This window comes from Phalangium opilio, unplaced genomic scaffold (genome assembly GCF_054372755.1).
Source record: "Phalangium opilio isolate 3A_F unplaced genomic scaffold, DU_Popi_V2 ptg000024l_1, whole genome shotgun sequence".
Lineage (NCBI taxonomy): Eukaryota > Metazoa > Arthropoda > Arachnida > Opiliones > Phalangiidae > Phalangium > Phalangium opilio.
This window is the reverse complement of record NW_028324155.1, coordinates 6,841,818-6,853,427: the sequence shown is the minus strand read 5'-3', so window position 1 is coordinate 6,853,427 and position 11,610 is coordinate 6,841,818. Positions and strand designations below refer to the sequence as shown.

The window sequence follows — 11,610 nt, the reverse complement described above, 5'->3', positions numbered from 1 at the left end:
TAAAGACCAAGGTACTAAAAGACTGACACTCAAAAAGGGTGGATCAAGAAGGTATACCGTAGAGAAATTAAAATTTAAGATTACAATCTTCTTTTTTTTAACCGAAAAATGGCAGTATTTAAAACCAAAAAAAAAAAGAAAAGAAAAAAGTCATTGGTGCCTCCTTACCTTTAGAGTTCTTTTTTTTTCGTTGTATAAGACGGGGTAGAATTTAGAAAATTCTAGGTCCATTCCATCATGTCGTGACGTGAGAGGTCCAAGATGAGGAGAAAGAGAAAGAAAGAGAGGAGCTATTTCTCTGGCTTGGTATCTTTTGGGGAGAGGACGCTCTCGCGGCTCGAGAGGGGGCGAAAGAGAGCGAGAGAGAGACTTGCAATTTAAAAGCCCTGTCGCCAGTGATATCTCTTTTTGCATTGGATATTCGTCCATCAGCGAGAGTAACGTGGTTGGAGGACAAGCCACAATTTTCTTCTGTCGCCAAATTATACGACTTTTTGCCTTTTTTTTTCTTTTACGCGTTTCCCCCAACGGTTTTTCTACATCCATGGAGTAATCTCTTCCATTTTCTCATCTCGTAGCGTTGCGCGCGTCATTTTGGGACTTAGAACTGCCGTAAAGGAACCCTGGACTCAATGGGATGGATGGATGCTGCATGGATAAAGCCAAATTTTGATCCATGGACATCTTTATATAACAATTCAATATAACATCTTTTATGGCGCCTCAATTTCTCAATGTTCATCCATGGTCTTGCTTGGAGATTTCAAATTATGGTGGTATTTCTTAGAGACCAGGGATTGCTGCATTGTCATAGATTTTATATTTCAAAATTCCCTGACATTTCCACAATCTCCTTGACCGTCTGAAGACATTTCACTGACACAATTTTTACTTATAGAAAGGTCATTTGGGTATATTCGTATTGCAAACAGTAGTAGTAGTAGTAAAATGAATGTTTCCGAACCAATATGAAATTCAGCCTTGAGCCACTTTTACGAGAGTTTTAAAATTTCCTGGACTTTCCCTGACATATACATTTTCAAAAATCTGACGATTCCAGGTGTAATACCATGATTTTTAGACACTCCACTTGGCAACTCTTAAATTGAGATAGGCTATTCTCTTCCTTCCAGTTGTGTAATAAGTGAAATGAAGCAAAGGGTATCATCTTTGCGAAACGCATGATGAAAAATATCAACTTTGATAATACGGTCCGGCAACAACAACTTTTGACAACGAATCGTTTAAGAATATAAAATATAAATTATTAATCTTAACCTAATACATCTTATTGGATTTTGTTTTAAAGAAATAAATCTGCAATACCTTACCATCTCTCCTCTTAATTGCTCCATTATTTTAACTTTGGGGTTGCGAGCGAAATTCAATTCAAGCATTATTTCAAATTCCAACGGATTTTACATAATCTTCATCCTTTATCAATTAATTTTTCACTGAATTTTCAAAAACTCCAAATAAGATGATACCGATATGGCGCGATACTTAGTATGCGTGTAGAAAACGCAATCTTTTGTTATTTGGACGAGCGGCAAACGCACAAAGACAAATTTAACGATATTTGCGTGAAAGAACATCCTTGTTCTCTCAAGACACATTTCGTAATAAAAATCTTTGACTTTTTTGTTTCTCTTTGATTCATCTTTCCATGCATATTTCTTATCATCAATTCTTTCATCTTGGCTTTCAAGACGTTTTTCCGAGGGGCCACGCAGTCACTCGTCGTAATCAGCGTACGAATACACTCTTAATCACAATTTATAGCGATTAAGTTAAATTAAGTAATCCGCTGCGTACAGTAATTGACCCCTCGGTTTTCTTCCTATCTCTTTTTAAGCGGTTTTCCTTGCTCCGCGATTATAGGCTTAAAATTATGAGTTCTCGATGATTGATTTAACGCGGTATTGTATGACAAGGAGTTGTTTGATAAACGCGAGATATTATTGATATTGTCTGCTTAAAGAGAGGGTGAAAGGAAAATCAAACGGTTCGTAATTAGGTGTAAAACAAATCTCGCGCACAAAAATCCGGCAGAAGTTTAGATATTAGGGTGTTCATACGACTTTTGGAAAACCGATTTCCCTAAAATTTCCAGGTTTTTTTCCCCTGATATTTCCAGGTGCAAGGCCGCCTAGTAACTGCAGTTGTGAGTTTTGGAGTAATAACTAGGGGATTATTTATTTTTAGATGGAGCGACCAATTTCAGGGCAAGCCTCACAAATTTCAATGTTTTCCCTGAATTTTACTAAGAATTACAAATTTACCTCAGTTTTTTCTGAATTTACAGATTTCTCTATGAGTTTCCCCTGAAATTTTAGTCAAGTTATTTCCCTGACATTATCAGGTTCTCCATGCAGGTTTGTGCGAACCCTGAATATAAAAATTACTTTCCCTGATTATCACGATTTTCACTGAGTTATTGCTATAAACCCTGCATTTCTCAGATACTTTCTTTCCGCAATACAGTATAGTTATTGTATTCATTAACAAAGTTGCCATCACTGCCGTGCGGGTTCAAGAAAGAAACCTGTGGCGTTGAAACCATGTGTTATTTCTTGCGGGTTTTAATAGTTTAGTTTTTACGAATCCCCGTTTATCCGTTAATTTGTTTTAGACTGAATATTTTGTTAATTGAAATGAGTTGGTTAAATTTCTCTAAATTCCTAATTCGTGTGAATCGTGAGCGCGTGATATATTAATTAAACTACTAAGTTAACAACTAATAAAAAGGTTTATTTAATGCTGGTTACATTGCTATAGTTGCTCTGTGTCAGGGAGGGACAGAGTTTAGGGTTGCTTCATGTGTTAGGTTCGAAGCGAAATTCCGAAGTGCCCCCTTTTTTTACAATGATTCTATAGAGATAACGTGAAAACCATGAATCCGCCCCCAACTTCCTTCCCCCTTGGTCAGCATGCTATTTCTGTTTTAGGGTTAGGTCAGGTAAAGGGTTAAAGTTTTTTGCTCTCGGAGGGAATTTAGTTGGGCGTGTTTTCGTGGCCTTCGGTTTTACAATTTTGAGTTTGACAAGGTATTGAAGGTTGGGTTCTTAAGCTTTGTTGATTTTGTTGATTTGAAAGGAGATATTTTGTAGGTGGTTCTTTTTCTATACAGGTTATTTTTAGTTCAGGCTATTTTTTGTTACAATGGTTCAGTTATTTACATAGATAAAAAATGTACAAACAAGTTTTACGCAAAGGATTTTACACTCCCCCCTAAAATACGCAGTATTTTACATGAAATTTTACTTAATTTAAAACGTTTAATTTATTGTTTTTTTTTTTTTTTTTTTTTATTCAACTACTTCTAGGGGGTAAAGTAATTGTATTGGACGTCTAATAGTAAGTCCATTAGCCATGCGAACCAAACAAGAACGTACTTTATTGTCTCTACCCTTTTGGTTTTCAATAACAATGCCCATTTTCCAAGTTTGTCGAGGCATTTTGTCTTCATGTACGAGTACGATATCGTTGAGTTTAAATTGGGTTTCTTGTTTGGTTAACTTGGTATGATGTGCGGATCTTAAGTCCATAAGGTATTCTGCCCGCCATCGTTTCCAGACTCGTTCTAATAGTGTTTGCCTATATTCTAAGCGTTTAGTTAGAGCTTGTTGGTTTGCGTTTACAGTAATATTTTTTAATTTTTGATTTGGCAAACTATTTAGTCGGTCGCCTATTAGGAAGTGGCCAGGCGTTAGAGGGCTTGGTTCGTTAGCGTCGTTATAAACGAATGTTAAGGGTCTCGAGTTTAACATTCCTTCGGTTTCTGTAAGGATTGTTTCCATTTCTACGTGTGAAAGTACGGCTCTGCCTAGCACCTTTTTTAGTGTGGATTTTATGCTACGAACCATTCTCTCATATTGGCCACCCCACCATGGGGCTTTGGGTGCTATGAAACGCCATGATATTCCTTTTTTGCCAAAGAATTTTAAAAGGTCATTGGTTTTAATGTTTTTCCAGAGTTTGTTTAGATCTTCATTTGCCTTTATGAACGTTTTGGCATTATCACTATAAATTGTACTAGGTACACCGCGCCTGGCTATCATTCGTCTTATAGCTAACAAGAAATCGTCCGTGGATAATGATTGCACTAATTCTAAATGTAAAGCTCTGGTTACGGAACACACAAATAGGCAGATGTAGGCTTTAACTGTAGTTCTTTTTTCTGGTTTTTCTTTAACAAAGATAGGTCCCGCAAAGTCGACTCCTATCGTTTCAAAGGGTTTACTTTCTATTATACGAGCCCTTGGAAGAGGGGCTTCTGTCATTTCACCAGCCTTTGAGTTTTGCTTTTTACATTCAAAGCAGTGCTTTACCACCTGTTTGGCCAACTGGCGGCCCGAGATAACCCAATATTTTTCTCTGATTTGGGTTATAGTGTTCTGGATGCCCGAATGCATTACTTCATAATGGCTTCTCTCCATTAAGAGTTTGGCTAAGCGTGCGTTTTTAGTTAAGATTGCAGGATGTTTGGCTTGATATGTTAAATCTGATTCTACTAATCTACCACCTACACACAATAGGCCATCTTCGTTAATGAAAGGTTTAAGCGGAGCAATTTCGGACCTGCTTTCAATGGGTTTATTGTTTTCTAAATTTTGAAATTCATCTCTAAAGATTTCTCTTTGTTCATGTTTAACTAACAAATTTTCTGCGGTGTTAAGTTCTTCTGACGTTAATTCTCCTATAGATCTAGTTTCTTTTTTGAGGTGTCTAATAAATCTAAGGATCCATGCCACGATTCGTATTGGTTTGCTAATTTTGCTAAATTGGTTCAGGTTTATTAAATTTTGAATTGAATCTTGTTTCTGGCATTGAACATGCAACGCAGTCTTTCTCTTTTCGCTCTCATCGTTTATTTCATTTAGTTCTAGGATGTTTTTTGGCCAATGCTCTTTGTCTTTCTTTAAAAACGCGGGTCCCTCCCACCAGATTTTACAATTTTCTAGGTCCTGAGCTTTGATTCCTCTAGTGGGTAAATCCGCCGGATTAGTTTCCCCTGGACAATGCCCCCAATTTTCTGTTTTTGTCAATTTTTGTATCTCTTGCACCCTATTCGCGACGAATGGTTTCCACGTCTTGGGAGTGCCTTTAACCCAGTGCAAGGCGACGGTACTGTCTGACCATAAGTAAGTCTTGGAAAAAGTGTTTTTGTATAGGTTCTTTGTGTACTCGATTAACCGCGCACCAAGCAGACAGGCCATCAGTTCTAATTTTGGTACAGTTAAGGGTTTAAGTGGTGCTACTCTCGATTTAGCCATAACTAGAACTGTTTTAGTTTCTCCTGCATGGGTAGTTACTCTTAGGTATAAAACAGCTGCATATGCTGATTGGCTTGCGTCACAAAACGCGTGTATTTCCTTCTGATCAATGTCTTGTGACACGATTTCTCCGAAATAATACCTATCAAATTTGAATTTTCTCAGGGCGGGTAACTCTCTACACCATTCCTTGAAAGGCATAGCTAATCTCTCTTCCAGTTCCTCATCCCAAGCTACCTTTTCTTCCCACAGTTTTTGAAAAATTAGTTTCGCTCTTATGGTGAATGGTCCCAGAATCCCCATGGGATCGAAGATTTGGGATACCGAGCTAAGCACCGCTCTTTTAGTGTTTTGGACATTAAGCAGGTATTCTAATAATTTATTTAAGTTAAAATAAAACTGGTCAGTTTCGGGATCCCAAGTTAGGCCTAAGACATTTTGTTTTTCTGAATCCCCATCTCCACTATTGATAACTACGGGGCTTGGTCTCTTCCCTTCTACCCCCCATAGTTCTCTAAGGTGTTTGTCGTTGGTATTCCATTTTCTCAAGCGCATTCCCGCTCCACTCAGTATGGTGTCTATTTTGTTTGCCATTTGAAAGGCTTCTTCCACGCTTTCTCCACCGCTAGCTACGTCATCAACGTAGATATCGTTGTTTATTATTTCGGTGGCTCTAGGTTCGGTGTTTTCGAATTTTTTAGCGTGTAATTTTATTGTTATCGCGAGCAGGAAGGGACTTGATGTTATGCCAAACGGCACACGTGTCATTCTAAACACCCTAAGGTTATCAGGGTCTATTTTCCCGTTAATCTCTTTTACCCACAAAAAACGTGTCATATCCTTGTCTTGTTTATCTAACCCCACCTGCAGAAACGCTTTTTCAATATCTGCAGTGAAGGCTACTGGGTGGGTCCTAAATCTTAACAACAGCATAAGGAGGTCGGGGTTTAAGTTAGGCCCTGACAGTAGCATATCGTTTAATGAGGGTGCCCCTGGTTCGTGTGAGGACCCATCCAAGACTACTCTTAATTTTGTTGTTAAGCTAGACTCTCGTTTTACTCCTTGGTGTGGTAAATAATAGCAAGCTTCGGTATTAATTTCGCTATCTGGTACCTGTTCTATAACTCCTGAGTCTAATTGTTCTTGCAATACCTTACGGTATTCTTGGTAATAGTTTGGGTCTTTCTCGAATTTTTTAATTAAGGGTTTAATTCGCAATTTGGCTACACTTAAGTTATCCGGTAAGTTTTCTCTGTCAGTTTTCCATGGGAACTTCACAACGTATCGCCCCTCCTCTGTCTTAAGGTTCTCTGAGTATTGCTCAATAATTTCCTCTTTTTGGGGTATTCTATCTAGGTCTCCCTTAATTCCTATAGCCTCTAGTTCCCATAGGTTTCTTACCATCTCGTCAGCCCTTTCTTCTACGCTAATATGAAAGGAAGAATACGTTTCTAAACCTGCCTTTTCTATTTCAACCGGTCCAGATATGGCCCATCCTAATTTGGTTTCTAGAGCTACGGTGGCCTTTCCCAATCTTTCTGATTTACCAGATGCGAACTCCCAATAAGAATCGCCTCCTATTAAAACGCCTATGTTGTTGTTTAGGTCATTTCTATCGTCAGCTAACTGCAATCCTTTTTGGTTAAGATTGTTTTCAATTTCTTCACAAGGTGGTTTGATTAATGCTCGACAGATATAGGGAACCTCAACAACTTGCATTTCTACAAATTCGTTAGGATTTTTAAGGTTTTGCAAAACTAATTTAACAATGTTACGGCTGACCTCTGGCGCGTTTTGACTCCCAAAGTTAAAAATAGTTAAGAGAGTACTTCCTAGTACGGGTAATCTAAGCCTTTGTGAAATCTCTTCTGTTATGAATGACAACTGGCTCCCCCCATCTAGTAAACACCGTAGGGGTTCCTTTTGGTTTGGGTTTTCTGGATTTAGAGCGAGAGCTTGGGCGGTTTGTAATAAAACTGTTTTTTGGCAAGCTACGTGGTTACTAACTGCAATTTGCATGGTCGTACCTTGGGATGAAGCTGCGCTATTGTCTAAGGTTTTTACTTGAGTGTTTTTATTCTGATTAACTTCTAATTGGTCGCAAACTAGTATGTTATGTCTCTTTTTGCATTGTTTGCATGATTGGAAAGGGGACCTGCAATTAGCCGTGTCGTGCCCCCATTTTACGCAATTATAGCACCTATTTTCGTTTCTAATTAGTTTAATTTTGTCTTCTAGAGAGTGGTAATTGCAATTAATGGATTGGTGGTGGTTATTTTTGCAAAACATGCAATACTTTTTCCGTTCATAGTTATTTGGGTTTTGGTAAACGGTTAAAGCGGAGGCCGACCCTTGGTTATGGTTATAATTTCGTTTTGGTCTAGGGTATTTCTCCCGGTAACTATTGGTCGGAGCTTGGCTTGTTTTTGAGTGCTCTAAGTTCTGGAATTTCCCTAACATTTCAGCTACCTCCCTATCTTGTACATCTTTCCTAAGAAATTCTATTAGGGCTTCTACGTTAAATTCGTCGTTCGCGCCCCTTTTTCTGCTATAGTCTAACCTTATATCGTTTGGTAGGCAACTAAGTAGAGCTGGGCAGAGAAAGAATCCGTTTTCTTTCATGTTAATTCCTAGATTCTTTAGACTCCTTATGTTCCCATCGCATGTATCTACTAATTTTCTTAATGCTTTTATGTTACTAGAGCTATGAACCGCTTGAGTTTCCGCTAATTCTTGCATTAACGAAGTTACAATGACATCTTTTCTACCGTATTGTTTTTCTAATGATCTGATCGCGTCATCGTAAGCGTCATCAGATGCAACCATTTTACTAATAACGCCAGCCGCCTCCCCCTCTAGGAATGAAACCAAATATGAAAATTTTTCTACCTTGGCCATGTTGGGTCGATTATCTACGGCTGCCTTGAAGTGACTCCAAAATGATGTCCACTTAGTGATGTCACCATTAAATTTAGGCATAGTGAGGGTCGGAAGTTTGATCGCTGATGTGTCTTCTTTTGCGCTTCCGTGTACGGATCCCACGATGGATGTAGCCGCCGAGTAGTTTGGATTGAGTTGGTTTAGTTTCCGGTTCATTCTCGCCTTGGTGACGATGATCCGGTCGCGAAATTCGATGGCGCGTCCCGTCTCTTTTTCTCGTTCGGCCGCTCCCGTGGTTAACATCTCTACGCGTTGGTCTATCAAGTTCATTTCTACTTCTTTTGGTTGTAATAAAGCTAAATAGTCCTCTAGATCGTCACTATCCACGTTAGCGCTTTTAAGTAGCGCGTCTATATTGTTGCATGCTTTTGTTACGGAAGTTCGTATGGCTTTTTGACTTCCTTTTAAGGTTAAAAGTTCTTGTTCCGCGTCCGAGACGCTTCCCGCGTCCGCCATTGTTTAGTTTAGTTAAAGTTAATGTTCTTACTATTCGTGATGTTGTAGGTTCATGACGATCTGGTAAGGTTTTGAAGGTCTGGAAGTTCTTGGAGTTAGTTGTGGGTCTTGAAGGTCTTGTAGTTAATTGGTTCTTGTAATTCTGGAAGGTCTTGTAGTTACTTGGTTCTTGAAGTTCTTGAAGGTTTTGTAGTTGGGTCTTTGAAGTTCTTGTAGTTAGGTCTTTGAAGTTCTTGAAGGTTTTGTAGTTGGGTCTTTGAAGTTCTTGAAGGTCTTGTAGTTGGGTCTTTGAAGTTCTTGAAGTTAATTGTGGTTAAGCAGTTCACTTATCACGCGTGTTTAATTGTTCCTGGTTGCTCACTAATCACGGTTGGTTGGTTAATTATCCCGTGGGTTTTTCGGCACCATGTTATTTCTTGCGGGTTTTAATAGTTTAGTTTTTACGAATCCCCGTTTATCCGTTAATTTGTTTTAGACTGAATATTTTGTTAATTGAAATGAGTTGGTTAAATTTCTCTAAATTCCTAATTCGTGTGAATCGTGAGCGCGTGATATATTAATTAAACTACTAAGTTAACAACTAATAAAAAGGTTTATTTAATGCTGGTTACATTGCTATAGTTGCTCTGTGTCAGGGAGGGACAGAGTTTAGGGTTGCTTCATGTGTTAGGTTCGAAGCGAAATTCCGAAGTGCCCCCTTTTTTTACAATGATTCTATAGAGATAACGTGAAAACCATGAATCCGCCCCCAACTTCCTTCCCCCTTGGTCAGCATGCTATTTCTGTTTTAGGGTTAGGTCAGGTAAAGGGTTAAAGTTTTTTGCTCTCGGAGGGAATTTAGTTGGGCGTGTTTTCGTGGCCTTCGGTTTTACAATTTTGAGTTTGACAAGGTATTGAAGGTTGGGTTCTTAAGCTTTGTTGATTTTGTTGATTTGAAAGGAGATATTTTGTAGGTGGTTCTTTTTCTATACAGGTTATTTTTAGTTCAGGCTATTTTTTGTTACAATGGTTCAGTTATTTACATAGATAAAAAATGTACAAACAAGTTTTACGCAAAGGATTTTACACCATGCGTGCACGAGGAGCTCATCATAACGACGCCAGCGGACCAAGTATAGCGACTATTGTTTCAAATATTATAAGGATATGCAATAAAGCCGCGCGTATATAACCAAGAATGATAGAGCGAGAAATGGAAAGAGAAATTGAAAAATAAATATAATTGAGAATTGTATTGAAATAAAGACTCCCAAGCAGGGAATGCGATGACTAAATTCATATAAAAACAAAGATTCGTCAAGTAATTGATCAGAGTATACTAGTTAGGCGGCTTAGTTTGTAAGCAAGCAAACCAGCCGCTTATTAATTATATATATTATTAGTAAATTTAATCATTATCGCAAGAATAGTTAGAGAACTTTAATTAACTCACATTCATCGCGTAACAATTTTGTACGAAAAAAAGGAAAAAATCACTTGCACGTATAACGAGGCTTAGGCGAAACAAACGTCACCACAGAATTAAACTAAGAATAATTCACTAAATAATCACATAAAATTATTCTCTGTCAGCAACAGACCTTTTAAATATCATTGATAAGTTGGTAACTATATATAGCAAACTTAAAAAGAAAAACATGGCAAATAAAGCTCAAAATGGCGCGAATTTTAACATCTCTACGGGCGAACTTTCTATTTCAAGACGTCGACGTTCCTGTACAAATTTTCACCATAGATTATATTGTTCCGTGCACGTTGTATAAACCATAAAGCCCAAGTACTTTTTTTAAAAGAAAGTGAAAGGTTCCTTGAGGACACATACTGTAAGAGGTCAATAACATCTTGCCTAAACTTACATGACAGCCTAGGTTTTCTTTAGCGCTAAAAAAAAAGTCTAAAGTCTGCAAAAGTTAACAATCACGCGGATCGCTAGCGCTCAAGGCGATGGTAAAGAACCAAACGCTTTTGTACGCAGCTATATTCTACGCGGAACACTACACCCCTGCTAATTTAAGCTTTTTATTATACATCACTGTACACGTAACATCCCAAAAAACCCTCCAGGCAATGTAAGATATTCACTTCCTTATTGCAAAGGCGCAGATAGGAACTATTCCAAACTAAGTAGAGTCAGGGCCTGATGTTTAATTCCATAGGTTGAGGGACGATTTTCCTATGCTAATTTTAATTTCTATTAATAATCTAATTAATTTAATTAGAGATGTTTAATTAGAATGGACTTGGTTACTGAATTAAAAACAAAAACCGGTTTTAAATGGGACGTTTCTCAATTTTAAGAGTGAATATTTGGAAGATGTGATATACCCTAAGCCTTGGTATGCAAATTTTCTAAATTCATTACTTAAAAAGTTAATTTTTAGCAGTCTTAAAAGGCTCTCTTCCCACGAGTAAAATGCATATTTTTCAAAGAAATCTATAGGAGATTTCAAGACTGAGAAGGAGAGGACTGACGATAACATTAATTTCAATAAACGACATTAGTTAATTGTTCTTTGAGAAGAAATGGATGAATATGTTAGGAACGTCAACCAAAGACCAAATTAAAGAAAGTTTAAACTTAATTAAACTAAAATAGATGAAATTAAATCACAACATACCTTACTCGTATCAGAATAGTTTAACTAAAATTCTAACTCAACTAAATCAAACTAAATATATTCATTTAAGCATATAAGAAAGCGTTTCTCTTGAAGCAAAGTTAACGTATAACCAAGTTAATAAAATTAAGTATAAGTATTTGAAGATGAGGAACAAAATCTTGATAAGGGCGCTTCGGTTAGAGTATACTATAGTTCTAGGGGGCGTGTCTGTCTATTTGGGCTAAAACCTTATATTATTTTTATTACTTTTTTTATACGCCGTTCCGTTTCGAGATTCGCGGCTCCTTGACGTTTCCGTCCATTTGGCAAATTCAAGG

The 11,610-nt window shown here is 37.6% G+C and overlaps 1 protein-coding gene across 1 annotated transcript; it reads right to left on the bottom strand.

Annotated features, from left to right (window-relative positions):
• Nucleotides 1-3,308: 3,308 nt before the first annotated feature.
• LOC149692528 (uncharacterized) lies at nt 3,309-8,672 on the bottom strand. Its single transcript, XM_089867551.1, has one exon. The coding sequence runs from the start codon at nt 8,670-8,672 to the stop codon at nt 3,309-3,311; it is 5,364 nt and encodes a 1,787-aa protein (XP_089723677.1).
• Nucleotides 8,673-11,610: the final 2,938 nt, after the last annotated feature.